Raw genomic sequence first — 19622 nt, 5'->3', positions numbered from 1 at the left:
TTACAACTACACGACTAGTTAATTGTCCAATCATAATTGTTGTTGCCGTAAGAAGGCGGATGTACTTGCACACAAATGTAGGTAGTTAGATTGTTGAATATGTCCAATGAGTTCTTTGAGTAATTAATACATTATCTGCCAAAGTCAGTCATATAAAATGAACTAGAGTTTGACATGTTATTGTATTTATGAAACGAGTTCACTTTAGCTGATCCTCGAGATTGTGCTTTTAGTTGTCTCTCATGCTACATGTGCAGCTATCGATCTTCGTTAGATAGATAGCTAACTTGATAACACGAGCACCTGCTGTGAAATTCAGACTTGATGACAATTTCTGGGAAGTACAGTTACAGTAGGGAATTGTTTGACTATTGACTGTTGTAGCTAGCTTGCTGTCTCAATGAGGACTGTTCGAGCACTGCAGAGATTAAGAGGAGTCCTTGTCCGCCCTTGTCCACCACCATTATTTGGTAAGGGCGATTTCTTTATTTAGTCTATGTCTGGCCGTCAGATAGTTAAGCGAATTATATTTAATATGCTCTATTGTTTACGTCTTCTACTCTATAGTTAGATCATGGAGCGTGGCACAGAGCCAAAGTTTCTCAAGCAGCTCAGCAGAGAAACCAATGCCAGGAAACTCGATGCTCAGACACCTAACCTCCAAGATCAAAGCCACAGGTCCTATCTCAGTGGCAGAGTACATGAGAGAGGTTCTTACCAACCCAGTCATGGTAACTACTAGTTACACACACACACATACATACATACATACATACATACATACATACATACATACATACATACATACAGTTGAAGTCGGAAGTCTACATACACTTAGGTTGGAGTCATTAAAACTCGTTTGTCAACCACTCCACACATATCTTGTTAACAAACTATAGTTTTGGCAAGTCGGTGCGTGGCACAAGTCATTTTTCCAACAATTGTTTACAGACAGAGTGAATTATAAGTGAAATAACTTATCACAATTCCAGTGGGTCAGAAGTTTACGCACACTAAGTTGACTGTACCTTTAAACAGCTTGGAAAATTCCAGAAAATTATGTCATGGCTTTAGAAGCTTCTGATAAACTAATTGACATCATTTGAGTCAATTGGAGGTGTAACTGTGAATGTATTTCAAGGCCTACCTTCAAACTCAGTGCCTCTTTGCTTGACATCATGGGAAAATCAAAAGAAATCAGATAAGACCTCAGAAAAAAATTGCAGACCTCCACAAGTCTGGTTCATCCTTGGGAGCAATTTCCAAATGCCTGAAGGTACCACATTCATCTGTACAAACAATTGTAAGCAAGTATAAACACAATGGGACCATGCAGCCGTCATACCGCTCAGGAAGGAGACACGTTCTGTCTCCTAGAGATTAATGTACTTTGGTGACGAAAAGTGCTAATCAATCCCAGAACAACAGCAAAGGACCTTTTGAAGATGCTGGATGAAACAGGTACAAAAGTATCTATATCCACAGTAAAACAAGTCCAAAAATCGACATAACCTGAAAGGCCGCTCAGCAAGGAAGAAGCCACTGCTCCAAAACCGCCATAATAAGCCAGACTACGGTTTGCAACTGCACATGGGGACAAAGATCGTACTTTTTGGAGAAATATCCTCTAGTCTGATGAAACAAAAATAGAACTGTTTGGCCATAATGACCATTGTTATGTTTGGAGGAAAAAGGGGGCCGCTTGCAAGCTGAAGAACACCATCCCAACCGTGAAGTACGGGGGTGGCAGCATCATGTTGTGGGGGTGCTTTGCAGCAGGAGGGAGTGATGCACTTCAAAAAATAGATGGCATCATGAGGTAGAAAAATTGTGGATATATTGAAGCAACATTTCAAGACATCAGTCAGGAAGTTAAAGCTTGGTCGTAAATGGGTCTTCCAAATGGACAATTACCCCAAGCATACTTCCAAAGTTTTGGCAAAATGGCTTTAGGACAACAAAGTCAAGGTATTGGTGTGGCCATCACAAGGCCCTGACCTCAATCCTATAGAACATTTGTGGGGAGAATTGAAAAAGTGTGTGCGAGCAAGGAGGCCTACAAACCTGACTCAGTTTCACCACCTCTGTCAGGAGGAATGGGCCAAAATTCACCCAACTTATTGTGGAAACCTGGTGGAAGGCTAAATGAAAAGTTTGACCCAAGTTAAACAATGTAAAGGCAATGCTACCAAATACTAATTGAGTGTGTGTAAATTTTTGACCCACTGGGAATGTGATGAAAGAAATCAAAGCTGAAATAAATCATTCTCTCTACTATTACTCTGACATTTCACATTCTTAATATATAGTGGTGATCCTAACTGATCTACGACAGGGAAATGTTACTCTGATTAAATGTCAGGAATTGTGAAAAACTAAGTTTAAATGTATTTGGCTAAGGTGTATATAAACTTCCGACTTCAACTGTAGTAAAGAAACCCGTCAGACTATGCTATTACTCTATAGAAATGTTTGCTTCAGAGATGAAGTGCTCTATTTCATGTTCCAGGGCTATTATGTGCAGAATGATATGCTTGGGCCAGATGGAGATTTCATCACGTCACCAGAAATTAGTCAGATATTTGGGGAGGTAAGCATTTATCCAGAACAACATTTTAATACATGTATGTATTGTTGTGTAGTAGATAAGTATGCATATACACAATCAACAGTCTCTTAATGTTCAAGTCTCTTGATGTTGTTCCAGTCCCAGGTGCCCTGAGTGATGATAATGGTTTGAGCTCCTCCCTTCTCTGCCTGTAGTTGCTGGGGATCTGGTGTTTGAGTGAGTGGATGGGAGCAGGGAAGCCCAGTCGCTTCCAGTTAGTGGAGTTTGGACCAGGAAGAGGCTCCTTAGCCAATGACATTCTCAGAGTATGTATGTCCAGTCCAGGGCTGCTAAATCTTACTAAATGGCAAAAATGTTGAATGTGTACACAGTATACATGTCAGTTCAATCTATGATCAGTGGAGGGAGCCATTTCCCTATATAACATTGCCTGTTATATATTGAAATGTTCTTGTTTTTTTCATCAAAATATTTCTCGTGATTTTAGACAGTCACAACCTGTCCTGAATCTCATCATGGATTTTATCAGGGCATTTAAACTCAGACCAGTGAGTCATAATCCAGGATCCAATGAACTAAACTACACCCTGTCTGTTTGTCTCTCTCTGTTTGTCTGTCTGTCTCCCTGTGTCTGTGTTGTTCAGGTTTTCAGTCAGCTGCGTGGGGCCCTGGGTGGGGCTGCAGTCTCAGTGCACCTGGTGGAGGTGAGTCCTAAGCTGAGCCAGGTCCAGGCCCAGTGTCTAACAGGAGACCAGAGCCAGGTGTCAGCCAGCGAGGATGAGCCTGTGTACCGCCATGGAACCACCACCACAGGCCTCCCCATCTCCTGGTACCGCAACCTGGATGATGTCCCCAGAGGTAATAATCTAGAATAAAAAATTGGGAGGGGTTATTATTATTGAAAAATGTTTAAGGGGGTAGATCAGCTTTAATAGTGCAGATAGATTGTAGATTCCATCAATGTAATTCTCTATCATTTCCAATCACCCATATATATTTTTGTAAATCTATATATATATAGTACCAGTCAAAAGTTTGCAGACACCTATTCATTCCAGGGTTGTTGTCTAAAAAAAACCAACTATTTTCTACATTGTAGAATAATAGTAAAGACATCAAAACTATGAAATACACATATATCATGTAGTAACCAAAAAAGTGTTAACAAATCAATATAATTTTTACATTTTAGATTCTTCAAAGCAGCCACCCTTTACCTTGATGACAGCTTTGCACACGCTTGGCATTCTCTCAACCAGCTTCACCTGCAATGCTTTTCCAACAGTCTTGATGGAGTTCCCACATATGCTGAGCACTTGTTGACTGCTTTTCCTTCACTCTGTGGTCCAACTCTTTCCAAACCATCTCAATTGGGTTGAGGTCAGGTGATTGTGGAGGCCAGGTCATCTGATGCAGCACTCCATAACTCTCCTTGGTCAAATAGCCCTTACACAGCCTGGAGGTGTGTTGGGTCATTGTCCTGTGATAGTCCCACTAGGTGCAAACCAAATGGGATGGCGTATTGCTGGAGAATGCTGTGGTAGCAGTGCTGGTTAAGTGTGCCTTGAATTCTGAATAAATCACAGACAGTGTTACCAGCAAAGCACCATCTCACCTCCTCTTCCATGCTTCACGGTGGGAACAACACATTCTTCTTGTTTCTTGGCCCAAGCATGTCTCTTCTTCTAATTGTTGTCTTTTAGTAGTGTTTTCTTTGCAGCAATTTGACCATGAAGGCATGATTCACGATGTCTGTTGCTTGAACTCTGTGAAGCATTTATTTGGGCTTCAATCTGAGGCTAGTAACTCTAATGAACTTATCCTCTGCAGCAGAGGTAACTCTGGGTCTTCCTTTCCTGTGGTGGTCCTCATGAGTACCAGTTTCATCATAGCGCTTGATGGTTTTTGCGACTGCACTTAAAGAAACTTTCAAAGTTCTTGAAATTTTCCGCATTGACTGACCTTCATGTCTTAAAGTAATGATGGACTGTAATTTCTCTTTGCTTATTTGAGCTGTTCTTGCCATTATATGGACTTGGTATTTTACTAAATAGGGCTATCTTCTGTATACCACCCCTACCATGTCACAACAAAACTGATTGTCTCAACGCATTAAGAAGGAAAGAAGCTCTACAAATGAACTTTTAACAAGGCACACTTGTTCATTGAAATGCATTCCAGGTGACTACCTCATGAAGCTGGTTGAGGAAATGCCAAGAGTGCGCAAAGCTGTCATCAAGGCAAAGGGTGGCTACTTTTAAGAATTTCAAATATAAAATATTTTGTTTTGTTTAACACTTGTTTGGTTACTACATGATTCCATATGTGTTATTTCATAGTTTTTATTTCTTCACTATTATTCTACAATGTAGGAACTAGTACAAATAAAGAAAAACCCTTGAATGAGTAGGTGTGTCCAAACTTTTGACTGGTACTGTGTATATTTAAAAAAAATATACATTTTCCTTTATTATTTAACCTAACCCTACCACCCCTCTCCTAATTGGAGTAAACTAATGGACAACAACACCGAGGCTTCTACTTCCAGCTTATACATACTATATACATTTTACGGAAACAATGCAACAGTTATGTTTTGTTGGTTTTTAATCCCATCCTTCAGCTACCATCAACCCTTCCCATCCATCTCCGAATCCCATCCAGTATTTCTACTTTGCCATATATTTTTAACTACTGTTTCACAAAAGATCCGAACCCATATACATTTTACAGACACAGCAGATTTGACATTAGTTTTCTTGTTGTTTTTAATCCCACCCTTCAGCTCCATTCAACCCCTCCCATCTATCTCTGAACACCATCCATTTTTCTATTTCTATTTGCCATATATTTTTCCACTGTTCTGTGATGTTTCACAAATGTTCTGAACCTTTCTATTCTCATAGTTTCTACAGATTGTAAATTATAGACACACTCTTTTTGCTAAAAGTATTATTGATCGATTGACTATGACTTTTCAAATCACCCAGTAGTGCTATCTGCAGAGTTAGCTCCACATCTTCAACCATTTCTGGACCTGCAACCAATAAAAAGCTACACAAGGACAGTACCAAAACAAATAATCAAATTATTTTGTCTTCGCAGGAAAATCTGCAGAACTGGGATGGTTGTATCCCCACAATATATAACATTCTATTGGTTGCAATAATTTTGAATAATAATTTTAATTGAAAAATTATGAGTTTAGAATCCGGCATTGTTTTGCATATAAGTTCATAAACAATGTGCCATGGAATCGGTACATCGGGAATCTCTTCCCAACTATTTTGCAATTTATATGGCACAGCTGTCAATTTTTTTTTTGTCCTTAAATGAAACTCGTATACTTTTTTATTTGTCACATTTCTTTAACAAATGTTCAGAGAGGTTAGAAAAAGTATCTAGATCCTTTATGAGGCTGTGGAGGGATCCAAATAGTGGATTTAAAAGAAAGCATGAATCAGCGTACAATGACAACTTTGTTTTTAAGCCCTTGATTTCTAACCCCTTAAGATTGTTGGATCTGATTTTAATAGCTAACCTTTCGATGGCCATAATAAATAGATATGCCGATAGTGGACAACCTTGTTTTACTCGTCTTGACAGTCTAAATAATTTCAGAGAAGTAGCCATTATTTACTATTATACCCCTAAGGTTACTATACATAACTTTAACCTATTTTATAAGAGAAATATTCCAGGCATTTATATATAAATTCCAGTCGTACTTTATCAAAAGCCTTTTCAAAGTCAGCTATGAATACCAGGCCTGGTTTCCAAGATTTTTCATAGTGTTCTATTGTTTCCAGTACTTGTCTTATATTATCTCCAATGTATCGTCCCTGTAAAAAACCTGTCTGATTAGGGTGAATAATATCCGACAATACCTTTTTTATTCTATGCGCTAATTCTTACACTAAAGTGTAAGGGGCCTCCAATTTTTTAAGTGGACTGGATCTTTTTATTTACCACTTGGATCCTGTTTCAGAAATAATGAAAACACACCTTCTTGAGTATTATTTTTGTAGGAGTGGTTAAAACATGCTAATAACTGTCCTCTGAGTATATCAAAAAAAGATTTGGTATACCTCCACTCGTATGCCATCCAACCCTGGAGTTTTCCCAGACTTAAAGGCTTTAATTGTGTCAAGAAGTTCCTCCTCTGTGATTTGGCCTTCACTTGACTCTTTCTGTACAGATGTTAATTTGACATAATTAATAGAAAAAAATCCTTACAGTTAACATCGGTTAGTGAAGATGGAGGAGACTGAAGTGAAAACGTGCTTAAAATTGCTTCTTCTTTCAATATACACTACTCAAAAAAATAAAGGGAACACTAAAATAACACATCCTAGATCTGAATGAATGAAGTATTCTTATTAAATACTTTTTTCTTTACATAGTTGAATGTGCTGACAACAAAATCACACATTATCAATGGAAATAAAATGTATCAACCCATGGAGGTCTGGATTTGGAGGCACACTCAAAATTAAAGTGGAAAACCACACTACAGGCTGATCCAACTTTGATGTAATGTCCTTAAAACAAGTCAAAATGAGGCTCAGTAGTGTGTGTGGCCTCCGCGTGCCTGTATGACCTCCCTACAACGCCTGGGCATGCTCCTGATGAGGTGGAGGATGGTCTCCTGAGGGATCTCCTCCCAGACCTGGACTAAAGCATCCACCAACTCCTGGACAGTCTGTGGTGCAACGTGGTGTTGGTGGATGGAGCGAGACATGATGTCCCAGATGTGCTCAATTGGATTCAGGTCTGGGGAACGGGCGGGCCAGTCCATAGCATCAATGCCTTCCTCTTGCAGGAACTGCAGACACACTCCAGCCACATGAGGTCTAGCATTGTCTTGCATTAGGAGGAACCCAGGGCCAACCGCACTAGCATATGGTCTCACAAGGGGTCTGAGGATCTCATCTTGGTACCTAATGGCAGTAAGGCTACCTCTGGCGAGCACATGGAGGGCTGTGCGGCCCCACAAAGAAAGGCCACCCCACACCATGACTGACCCACCGCCAAACCGGTCATGCTGGAGGATGTTGCAGGCAGCAGAACGTTCTCCATGGCGTCTCCAGACTCTGTCACGTCTGTCACATGCTCAGTGTGAACCTGCTTTCATCTGTGAAGAGCACAGGGCTCTAGTGGCGAATTTGCCGATCTTGGTGTTCTCTGACAAATGCCAAACGTCCTGCACGGTGTTGGGCTGTAAGCACAACCCCCACCTGTGGACGTCGGGCCTTCATACCACCCTCATGGAGTCTGTTTCTGACCGTTTGAGCAGACACATGCACATTTGTGGCCTGCTGGAGGTCATTTTCAAATCAAATCAAATTTTATTTGTCACATACACATGGTTAGCAGATGTTAGTGCGAGTGTAGCGAAATGCTTGTGCTTCTAGTTCCGACAATGCAGTAATAACCAACAAGTAATCTAGCTAACAATTCCAAAACTACTACCTTATAGACACAAGTGTAAGGGGATAAAGAATATGTACATAAAGATATATGAATGAGTGATGGTACAGAGCGGCATAGGCAAGATACAGTAGATGGTATTGAGTGCAGTATATACATATGAGATGAGTATGTAAACAAAGTGGCATAGTTTAAAGTGGCTAGTGATACATGTATTACATAAGGATGCAGTAGATGATATAGAGTACAGTATATACGTATACATATGAGATGAATAATGTAGGGTATGTAAACATTATATTAGGTAGCATTGTTTAAAGTGGCTAGTGATATATTTGACATAAATTCCCATCAATTCCCATTATTAAAGTGGCTGGAGTTGAGTCAGTGTGTTGGCAGCAGCCACTCAATGTTAGTGGTGGCTGTTTAACAGTCTGATGGCCTTGAGATAGAAGCTGTTTTTCAGTCTCTCGGTCCCAGCTTTGATGCACCTGGACTGACCTCGCCTTCTGGATGATAGCGGGGTGAACAGGCAGTGGCTCGGGTGGTTGCTGTCCTTGATGATCTTTATGGCCTTCCTGTGACATCGGGTGGTGTAGGTGTCCTGGAGGGCAGGTAGTTTGCCCCCGGTGATGTGTTGTGCAGACCTCACTACCCTCTGGAGAGCCTTACGGTTGTGGGCGGAGCAGTTGCCGTACCAGGCGGTGATACAGCCCGACAGGATGCTCTCGATTGTGCATCTGTAGAAGTTTGTGAGTGCTTTTGGTGACAAGACGAATTTCTTCAGCCTCCTGTGGTTGAAGAGGCGCTGCTGCGCCTTCTTCACGATGCTGTCTGTGTGGGTGGACCAATTCAGTTTGTCTGTGATGTGTACGCCGAGGAACTTAAAACTTACTACCCTTTCCACTACTGTTCCATCGATGTGGATAGGGGGGTGTTCCCTCTGCTGTTTCCTGAAGTCCACAATCATCTCCTTAGTTTTGTTGACGTTGAGTGTGAGGTTATTTTCCTGACACCACACTCCGAGGGCCCTCACCTCCTCCCTGTAGGCCGTCTCGTCGTTGTTGGTAATCAAGCCTACCACTGTTGTGTCGTCCGCAAACTTGATGATTGAGTTGGAGGCGTGCGTGGCCACGCAGTCGTGGGTGAACAGGGAGTACAGGAAAGGGCTCAGAACGCACCCTTGTGGGGCCCCAGTGTTGAGGATCAGCGGGGTGGAGATGTTGTTGCCTACCCTCACCAAGTCCAGTACCCAGTTGCACAGGGCGGGGTCGAGACCCAGGGTCTCGAGCTTGATGACGAGCTTGGAGGGCACTATGGTGTTAAATGCCGAGCTGTAGTCGATGAACAGCATTCTCCCATAGGTATTCCTCTTGTGCAGATGGGTTAGGGCAGTGTGCAGTGTGGTTGAGATTGCATCGTCTGTGGACCTATTTGGGTGGTAAGCAAATTGGAGTGGGTCTAGGGTGTCAGGTAGGGTGGAGGTGATATGGTCCTTGACTAGTCTCTCAAAGCACTTCATGATGACGGAAGTGAGTGCTACGGGGCGGTAGTCGTTTAGCTCAGTTACCTTAGCTTTCTTGGGAACAGGAACAATGGTGGCCCTCTTGAAGCATGTGGGAACAACAGACTGGGATAGGGATTGATTGAATATGTCCGTAAACACACCAGCCAGCTGGTCTGCGCATGCTCTGAGGGCACGGCTGGGGATGCCGTCTGGGCCTGCAGCCTTGCGAGGGTTGACACGTTTAAATGTTTTCCTCACGTCGGCTGCAGTGAAGGAGAGTCCGCATGTTTTGGTTGCGGGCCGTGTCAGTGGCACTGTAATGTCCTCAAAGCGGGCAAAAAAGTTATTTAGTCTGCCTGGGAGCAAGGCATCCTGGTCCGTGACTGGGCTGGTTTTCTTTTTGTAATCCGTGATTGACTGTAGACCCTGCCACATACCTCTTGTGTCTGAGCCGTTGAATTGAGATTCTACTTTGTCTCTATACTGACGCTTAGCTTGTTTGATTGCCTTGCGGAGGGAATAGTTACACTGTTTGTATTCGGTCATGTTTCCAGTCACCTTGCCCTGATTAAAAGCAGTGGTTCGCGCTTTCAGTTTCACGCGAATGCTGCCATCAATCCACGGTTTCTGGTTTGGGAATGTTTTAATCGTTGCTATGGGAACGACATCTTCAACGCACGTTCTAATGAACTCGCACACCAAATCAGCGTATTCGTCAATGTTGTCGTCTGACGCAATACGGAACATATCCCAGTCCACGTGATGGAAGCAGTCTAGTCTTGGAGTGTGGAATCAGATTGGTCGGACCAGTGTTGAACAGACCTCAGCGCGGGAGCTTCTTGTTTTAGTTTCTGTCTGTAGGCAGGGATCACCAAAATGGAGTCGTGGTCAGCTTTTCCGAAAGGAGGGCGGGGCAGGGCCTTATATGCGTCGCGGAAGTTGGAATAGCAATGATCCAAGGTTTTTCCCGCCCTGGTTGCGCAATCGATATGCTGATAAAATTTAGGGAGTCTTGTTTTCAGATTAGCCTTGTTAAAATCCCCAGCTACAGTGAATGGAGCTCTGGCAGTGGTCCTCCTGCTCCTCCTTGCACAAAGGCGGAGGTAGCGGTCCTGCTGCTGGGTTGTTGCCCTCCTACGGCCTCCTCCACGTCTCCTGATGTACTGGCCTGTCTCCTGGTAGTGCCTCCATGCTCTGGACACTACGCTGACAGACACAGCAAACCTTCTTGCCACAGCTCGCATTGATGTGCCATCCTGGATGAGCTGCACAACCTGAGCCACTTGTGTGGGTTGTAGACTCTATCTCATGCTTTCACTAGAGTGAAAGCACCGCCAGCATTCAAAAGTGACCAAAACATCAGCCAGGAAGCATTGGAACTGAGAAATGGTCTGTAGTTACCACCTGCAGAACCACTCCTTTATTGGGGGTGTCTTGCTAATTGCCTATAATTTCCACCTGTTGTCTATTCCATTTGCACAACAGCAGGTGAAATTTATTGTCAATCAGTGTTGCTTCCTAAGTGGACAGTTTGATTTCACAGAAGTGTGATTGACTTGGAGTTACATTGTGTTGTTTAAGTGTTCCCTTTATTTTTTTGAGCAGTGTATCTTTTGAATCATGGGTGACTCCATCATTTGTCAGAAGTTTCAGTAAAATATTTTTGGGAGCATTTTTATGTTGAAGATTAAAAATATATATTTGGTGCATTTTTTCCCGTGTTCCATCCAGTTTGCTTTATTTTTTATAATATATTACACTTGATCTTTCTTGAATAAGTTTCCTCTAACTTGTTCTGTGCCTCTGGTACAGTTTTTATTCTATCTACTATTAGTCCTATTTATTGTCATTTTTTTTTTCAAACAGGCTTCAGCATCTACCTCGCTCATGAGTTCTTTGATGCCTTACCCATCCACAAATTCCAGGTACATTTACTTCACCAGCTGTTTTGATTATACATATAGATCTTGATAGCAGATCACAAAGAATTAAGAAAATGTTATTGTAATTACCATTTGATCCATTGCATTGTGTTGTGCATTAATTGTGATGTGGGTCCAGGGAACAGAGAAGGGCTGGAGGGAGGTGATGGTGGATATTGACCCAGATGAGCCAGGCAAGCTGAGGCTTGTCATAGTGCCAGCTCCCACTCTGGCCTCTACTCAACTCATACAGGTGAGTGCTGCGTGTTGATGCTTAACTCAGACCATCTTTAAAAACAAAGAAAAAAATCTTATCACGTTTAGTTTGTATGTATGTATCAATTGAAAGATTCAAATAAAAATGATTGTAAGCATTTTATCGGACTCATCAAAATGTATCTATCGCTGATGTTAAATGTGAATGGATGTCTCCTAGATTGAAAACAGTTATATCTTTGCTGAAGCCTACATTGACACAAACACCATTGACGACAAACTCCTTTTTCCTTAAAAGTTTGAACATCTGTGCAGCATCTGGTTTTTATTACCAGTGTTTCTGTAGTATATACAGTACCAACCTATTTGATCTGGCCTCACTGGAAGAGTGCAGGGACTTTGAACAGCCTGCCAAAGCCTTACATCATGAGTGAACTTGGGTGAAACCCCCTTACTGGTTTTAAATCCTGGCTAATGGCTGCTGCCCCTGACTGACTGTCTGTGTATCCCGGGTTCCACATACTGTAGTAGAGTTTGTTAACTGTTCTCTCTGCGCTCGCCAGTTAAAAGCCCTACATAATCTTATCTGTTGCTCTGTCATCTCTGTGGTCTAATGGGGTTTTCAATTACAAGTAGACAGGCCTATAGGTTTTAATACTCCACTTTAGTAAATTTTTTCCCCATAGATGTCCCAACATGTGTTACCTGATAGTCTAAGGGTATTTCCCAAATTGCACCCCATTCCCTTTATAGTGCACTACTTTTGACCGGGCCCAATGGGGCTCTGATCAAAAGTAATGCACTATAGAGGGAATAGGGTGCCATTTGGGATCTATCCTAACCCACCAAAGCTAACCCCTCCTGGTTTTGTGATGCCTTGGGGCTTAGAGCCAGTGCTGCTAAGTGAAGATGAATTGGAAGCAAAGTCATGTATGATTGCTGATGTGTGTGCTCAGGCCCCTGCTTCACCCAGACAGGTAAGCAGAGCCGCTCTTGTTTTTGTTCTGAAACCCCTTACCTCCTAGGCAGATGAAAAGAGACGGCACGTGGAGGTCTGCCCGGAGGGAGGGGTCATCGTCCAGCGCCTAGCCAATCGGATCACCGAGGATGGGGGTGCTGCACTGATTGCTGACTACGGGCACGACGGGACCAAGATGGACACGTTCAGAGTGAGTGTCATCATGTCTCCAACGTGGCCCGTTTATCAGCTGGTTTTAATACGGTCTGTGTGTGTGTGTGGTAAAGTGATTAGCCGAGTGAGCCTCAGCTACAAGGAAACAGATGCAGGAAGTCGACATGCCTCTCTTGCCCTTTGCTGGTGGCACACGGAAATCAGGGTCAACTACCCTCCAGTTCTGTTCCTGGGGCTACACCCTAACCCAGCCCCATCTGGCCCCTATTAAGAGGGGTGGGCTCTCCCTGCTCCCAGGCTCTGGGACTCACTGATGTGTGATGAAAAGGGGGGGGGGGGTCAAGCAAGCGACCCCCTCCTTCAAAAGACAGGGAATCACAGAATTCCATCTGTTAAAGAACTACCCATCCCGGATCCGGTATATTTGCCATCAACAACGCTGAATAGCATAGCGCCACAGTCAAAAAATATTACTAGAAAATATTCATATTCATGAAATCACAAGTGAAATATAGCAAAACACAGCTTAGCCTTTTGTTAATCACCCTGTCGTCTCAGATTTTGAAATGATGCTTTACAGCGAAAGCAATACAAGCGTTTGTGTAAGTTTATCTATAGCCTAGCATAGCATTATGTACAATTAGCATCAGGAAGCTTGGTCACGAAAATCAGAAAAGCAATGAAATGAACCGTTTACCTTTGATGATCTTCGGATGTTTTCACTCACGAGACTCCCAGTTAGACAGCAAATGTTCCTTTTGTTCCATAAAGATATTTTTTATATCCAAATACCTCCGTTAGTTTGGTGCGTTATGCCCAGGAATCCACCGGAAATAGCGGTCACGACAACACAGACAAAAATTCCAAATTATATCCATAATGTCGACAGAAACATGGCAAATAAAATTTGATTTGATTTGCAACGTTTTTTATAATCAATCCTGAAGGTGTTTTTCAAATATCTATTCGATAATATATCAACTGGGACAGTTGGCTTTTCACTAGGACCGGGGGAAACAATGGCCGACTCTCTCTTTCACTCTGAGAGCCCCCACCTGACCACTTACGTAATGTGGTCGTTCATGCTCATTCTTCAAAATAAAGGCCTGAAACTATGTCTAAAGAATGTAGACACCTTAGGGAAGCCATAGAAAAAAGGAATCTGGTTGATATCCCTTTCAATGGTCAATAGGGATGCATAGGAACACAGTGCTTTCAAAATAAGAGTCACTTCCTGATTGGATTTTTCTCAGGCTTTCGCCTGCAATATCAGTTCTGTTATACTCACAGACAATATTTTTACAGTTTTGGAAACTTTAGAGTGTTTTCTATCCTAATCTGTCAATGATATGCATATTCTAGCATCTGGTCCTGAGAAATAGGCCGTTTATTTTGGGAACATTATTTTTCCAAAAATAAAAATAGTGCCCCCTAGCTTCAAGAGGTTTAACAAGGCAGCCATGTTTCAGGCAGGCTCACATTTATGTAACTAGATGAAAATGTTATCAATCGTTGCTCATGAGAGGAGAGACCTGATTTGGTATAAAAAAGGAAATGATTTCAGATCAATGTAATTTAACAACTAATGAATTAAATCAAATAAAATGTAACGATATACAAATAATGAACTGTAGTAGTTCTTAGTAGTCATGTCTACCATTTCTGTCATAACATCAAAACACCACCTGTCCCCCACCCCCAGGGTTTTAAAGGTCATAAGCTCCATGATGTCCTAGCCTCGCCCGGCTCTGCTGACCTGACTGCTGATGTGGACTACAGTTACCTGAGGAGGATGGCTGGAGCTACGGTGGCCTGCATGGGCCCTGTCTCTCAGAAAGACTTCCTGAAAAATATGGGAATCGATACACGCTTACAGGTGAGTAGGAACCCTGTGTGCACACTTCCCTGTTCCACTTCTTTATACATGGGGCTAAGGTGACCACTATATAAACAATCATAACAATCCGCTTGCATCTGTATCAGTTTCTGTCAAAGCATTAAGTGGAAGCTCATGGTTTTCAACTGCCAATCGGGGCTTTCAAGATAACTTGGTATTTTACTTTTACTTTGCCCTCCACTCAATTATCTTTGTCTAATTGCAATGTTGTGTCTTCAGGTGCTGCTGAGGAACTGTGCAGACCCGTCCACAAGGGCCCAGTTGATCCAGGGCTATGACATGCTGACCAACCCCCTGAAGATGGGCGAGAGGTTCCAGTTCTTCACCATGCTCAACCACAGTCGGCTCACCAGGCCCGAGCCTGAGCAGTCCAAGGGGGGGAAGAAGATGGCCCCAGTGCCCAAGAAGGGCCCAGCGCCCCTGCCTGTGGCTGGCTTCAGTGAGCTTGGCCTTTCGTAAAGAACAGACACAGAGACTCACCACGGGTTCCTCTGCACTGCAGAGGCTGTGTATCAACTCACTTAAAAGTTGCACTATTTATAATTTAGCAGACATTCTTATCTAGAGTAACTTAGAATAGTGAGTTCATACATTTTCATACATTTTTTCTTACTAGTCCCCGGTGGGAATCCGAACCCACAAACCTGGCATTGCAAGAGCCTGCTCTACCATCTGAGCCACACAGGATTATATACACAAGACCCGCGGAAGCAATAGGGTTTGGTCTGACTGTGGTGTGAGTTTGGTTTGAAAAGTTGAACTGAAGTGCTGATAAAATCCTAAGAATTATGTACCTTGCCTCACTGAGGGAAGATGGTGGTTGCCATCTTTCTCTATCATCTACATGTTCATTAGACCAACATATAATTCCAAGTGGTAGACAATGTAACTTTGATCAGTCAGAAGAACGTCACTCAAGGTCACAGTGTCTGAAGTTATAGGAAACCATTCATGGCCCTTGGCCACGTGGTGCCTGGCTGTCTCCACATCTTGAAGCAATCTGGTGAACATGGAGTTAGTAGATAGCGTATGCATCCCAGATGACACTACTTTTGAATAGAGCCCTATGGGCCCGGGTCAAAAGTTGTGCACTACATAGGCAATAGGGTGTCATTTGGGACACAGTCAGCCACTCACAGCATGCTGTGTTTTGCTCTGACAGGCTCTCCCTCACTGCACCAGTAGCAATTAAAGGATACTATTACACAGGCCGATTACCGTAGCCATAATAACCAGCCCAAAAAACTGAGCGACCCTAACATAAAGCTATCATATTAAAGACTTAATGAGTCATATCATATTAAAGACTGAATGATTAAAAGTCATTACAAAACATTTTCCGGTGTATATTATCGTTCTCTTTGTCTTGGAACCACATACTGTGCTAAGTATTTTCATACGATTAAGACTGAAAATATTCTGGTATTAATATTTACATTTTGAAAGAAATCTTAGAAGATTTCTTAGAAAGGCAACAGAAATGTTTTCCTGCTCAAACTTGTAGAGCGATAGGAAGCATTTTCTGGGGACATCTATAGGCCTCAACATATGGTGCTATCGTTACACAGCAGTAGTTAGCCATTTATTTTCTTCCCCAGCCACAAACGGCTCTGTTCATCTAACATATGGCACAATGAAATGTGGCAGGCTACACTGGCACTGTGACAGTTGGATTTAACTACACAGATTAGAGACATAAAGAGAGCTCTTTACCCCAGTTCTTCTGACTCTGTTGGTTGTCTCCCAAATGGTACCCTATTCCCCATATAGAGCCCTGATCAAAAGTCGTGCACTACATAGGGAATAGGGTCCCATTAGGGATGCAGGCGTCCCATAGTTTCCTCAGTCCCTCGACCAATTAAATGATCAAGAATACTTGCTCGTTTAAAAAATTTCACTAAAATAGGATGCATTTGTGTGTTATGTTGTATGGCCTATCTTACGCAGACAATGATTCACTGTAGTTTCCATGAGTTCTCTTACATAAAGGTAGAATATGCTCCTTTGTCTGGAACACCGCAATATAATCTGATAAACAAGACCAAGGGGACACGAGCTGCAAATGAAATAAGTAGTAAATCTCTACGGTACTGTCTGAGGCATTTATTTATTGTTAGATATGTGAATATTGGAATATAGAAAACATTGACATCTGCCAATCCAGTGGCAGCACAGACTAAATGAATCTCAGGTTGAAGTCATCACCCTTCTACGTGTGTTTTGTACTGAACATACAGTATGGAAAACATCATACCACAACATTGTTTCACAATCCAAAGGGGTGGATTGAGACTGAAAATAGACTAATACCAAAATAGGGAGTGTGAAGACAACATATTGGAATTTCAATTGAGTCATTTGGTGTTTTCATAAAACAACAATCATAATTTTTGTCCCTGCACACAAAATTTCAGTCATTTGATACTATAAATTAAATGAATGCATTCATTGTATTCTGTATTGTCATTAATATGTAACTGGGTTAGTATCCTGCATATGACTGCACTTAGTTCCATTGGTGTCAGCCAGTGGTGTCAAACGTTCTATTTTATTTAAAATGTGTTTGTATGTCAACCGCTATTAGCATGGACAAGCTGTGAGGTCATCATTCAAACGGACGTGCCCATGTTTTGGGATGGGAGAAACACCAAACAAAGCCAAAATGTGACACACACACAAATAATGGATTTCTGTCTTCAACCAACATGTTGGCTTGTTTGACATAGTACAGAGTACTCAGTCCATTTATCTGCTGTTGGCTTGTTTGACATAGTACAGAGTACTCAGTCCATTTATCTGCTGTTGGCTTGTTTGACATAGTACAGAGTACTCAGTCCATTTATCTGCTGTTGGCTTGTTTGACATAGTACAGAGTACTCAGTCCATTTATCTGCTGTTGGCTTGTTTGACATATTACATGTTGGCTTGTTTGACATATTACATGTTGGCTTGTTTGACATATTACATGTTGGCTTGTTTGACATATTACTTGTTGGCTTGTTTGACATATTACTTGTTGGCTTGTTTGACATATTACTTGTTGGCTTGTTTGACATATTACATGTTGGCTTGTTTGACATATTACAGAGTACTACAGAGTCTACCACGCTTTGTCACTTTGTCACTGATCAGACTTTGTCAGCATCCCAAATGGCACCCTATCCCCTATATAGTGCACGGGTTTTGACCACAGCTTTGGTCAGAAGTAGTGCTCTATATAGGGAATAGGGTGCCATTTGGGATAAATCCTTTGTGAATCCGCCGGACTGCTTGGCCTTGCAGCTCCCTCACTGGGGTACAGCAGCAGGTCTGGCGTTGAGTGGGAATCCATTCAATCATCCGTACAAACACAACACATGTAATGAAATGAGAAGGAAAATAAATAAGGCAGAGCCCCGAGAAGGTCACATCAGTTCTTGAATAAAAAAAACATTTCTCAACTATCTTTACTTCATTGGAAAGAAAAAAACACATTTGTAAGCTATGGCTGAGAGCAGAGAATTGACATCTAAAATTCCCTAGGCTTGGTCCTATCAATGTTTTTGTGACACTTAGAATTTGATACAAAAATAAAGGTAGAATCGTAAAAAATGTAATTATTTCTATGGGAAGATTTCTCAGGCTTTGGTTAGACCGGTATCATTTTTGCTGGGGGTTTTTCTCAGGCATTTTTCGAAGGGGGGTTTAAGACCGTGTGTAGCAGCTGCTGATTGGTTCACAACTTCATTCAAAGCATCCAATAAGGGAGCCAGAGATTACAGGTGTTAACAAATAGTGCAAAAACATCCCATCGAATAAGCAAAATATATTCAAAACATCAGCATATTTTGTATGTTTTCGAGTTCAACAGCCTTACATGAAACCATTGGAAATAAATGTTTTCAAAAATAGCACTCATGGTAAATTAACAAATCAATGTAGTCGTGAGATTTCAAATACACATGATAAACTAACAACATTAGAAAAATATGCTATAGAAGCTGAAAAGCTGAAATATCTCTTGGATTTGGTCCAAACCATCTTTTACTGTAGCCATTTTTCTGGGTTGAATGGCAGTGCAAATGTTTATTACTGTTGCTGAGGGATTTCCCAACTAACCAACCACTTAGGGTTCATCTTTCAGGCTCAAGAGACAGACTGTATATCAGAGGTATTCAACTCTAACCCTACGAGGTCTGGAGCCTGATGGTTTTCTGTTCTACCTGATAATTAATTGCACCCACCTGGTGTCCCAGGTCTAAATCAGTCCTTGATTAGAGGGGAAGAATGAAAAAATGCAGTGGAAATGGCATCTAGGTCCAGAGTTGAATATGAGGGCTGTATATTATGGCTTGTAGAGAACACAGTCAGTGGAGAGAGAATCCACATACGTAAGGTCTCTGGAATGTGATGAAAACCAAACAACCTGAAGATACTCAATCTCGATCGTCACGCCTTTCCTCACAACACCACGAATGTGTTCCCATGCTACTGTACCACCACACAGCTGCCTGTCCACTGCAGCGCCTCCTGTCTGTTCCATGTGGTAATGCACAATGACACCTTTATGCACAAACATATAGGGTACATGCATCTCCTCCTGTTTAAGCTTACAGTCTCAGCCAGCAGTAGCAGGTTCCAGGGACCCAAGCACCAGCCATGGGTCTCTGAGTCCCAGGATGCCCTGTGAACTCCTTCTGAAACGTGTAGCCTGCAGGTAGTCCTCCCAGCCACTAGGGGTCCTCTTCCATGTCGTCCAGGTTGGGCGCCATGATGAAGTGCTTGGGATAATGCAGGTTCCGCTCGTCGGCGTGCTCCTCCCAGCGGGCGTCGTCGCTCTCGTGGGTGATGTAGCGCTCCCCTCTGCGTGTCTCAAACTCCCGCAGGTCCAGCCACGTCTGATAGTCCTGGAGGACGGAAGGGAAGTGTAGGGGGAGTGTATTGTCATTACTAAACTGCAAGGAGAAGTA

General features: G+C 42.3%; 2 protein-coding genes across 3 annotated transcripts in view; one reads left to right on the top strand and one right to left on the bottom strand.

The window, feature by feature from the left end:
- Window positions 1–37: 37 nt before the first annotated feature.
- ndufaf7 (NADH:ubiquinone oxidoreductase complex assembly factor 7) lies at window positions 38–17124 on the top strand. The gene is made up of 10 exons (XM_020496307.2): window positions 38–470; window positions 568–731; window positions 2510–2590; window positions 2764–2874; window positions 3214–3427; window positions 11373–11431; window positions 11568–11681; window positions 12670–12813; window positions 14479–14652; window positions 14893–17124. Exons 1-10 carry the CDS (start codon window positions 401–403, stop codon window positions 15130–15132), a joined length of 1371 nt encoding a protein of 456 aa, XP_020351896.1. The 5' UTR covers window positions 38–400; the 3' UTR covers window positions 15133–17124.
- Window positions 16762–19622, bottom strand: part of LOC109900610 (serine/threonine-protein kinase D3-like) — a 61689-nt gene continuing 58828 nt past the window's right edge. For both annotated transcript variants that reach the window (XM_031837000.1, XM_031836999.1), the window contains exon 19: window positions 16762–19559. In XM_031837000.1, the coding sequence (XP_031692860.1) occupies window positions 19386–19559 (174 nt within the window). In that variant the 3' untranslated portion in view covers window positions 16762–19385. The remainder of the gene's footprint in view (window positions 19560–19622) is intronic.

Source organism: Oncorhynchus kisutch, linkage group LG12 (genome assembly GCF_002021735.2).
Source record: "Oncorhynchus kisutch isolate 150728-3 linkage group LG12, Okis_V2, whole genome shotgun sequence".
Lineage (NCBI taxonomy): Eukaryota > Metazoa > Chordata > Actinopteri > Salmoniformes > Salmonidae > Oncorhynchus > Oncorhynchus kisutch.
The sequence above is the reverse complement of the archived record's forward strand: the minus strand, read 5'-3'. Positions and strand labels throughout refer to the sequence as shown.

Excerpts from the sequence above, each read along its gene's own strand:
- ndufaf7 (XM_020496307.2), top strand. The coding sequence starts at position 401 with ATGAGGACTGTTCGAGCACTGCAGAGATTAAGAGGAGTCCTTGTCCGC. Across the intron at positions 2,875-3,213 it reads TAGCCAATGACATTCTCAGA|GTTTTCAGTCAGCTGCGTGG; the intron begins GTATGTATGTCC and ends TGTGTTGTTCAG. Across the intron at positions 11,432-11,567 it reads TACCCATCCACAAATTCCAG|GGAACAGAGAAGGGCTGGAG; the intron begins GTACATTTACTT and ends ATGTGGGTCCAG.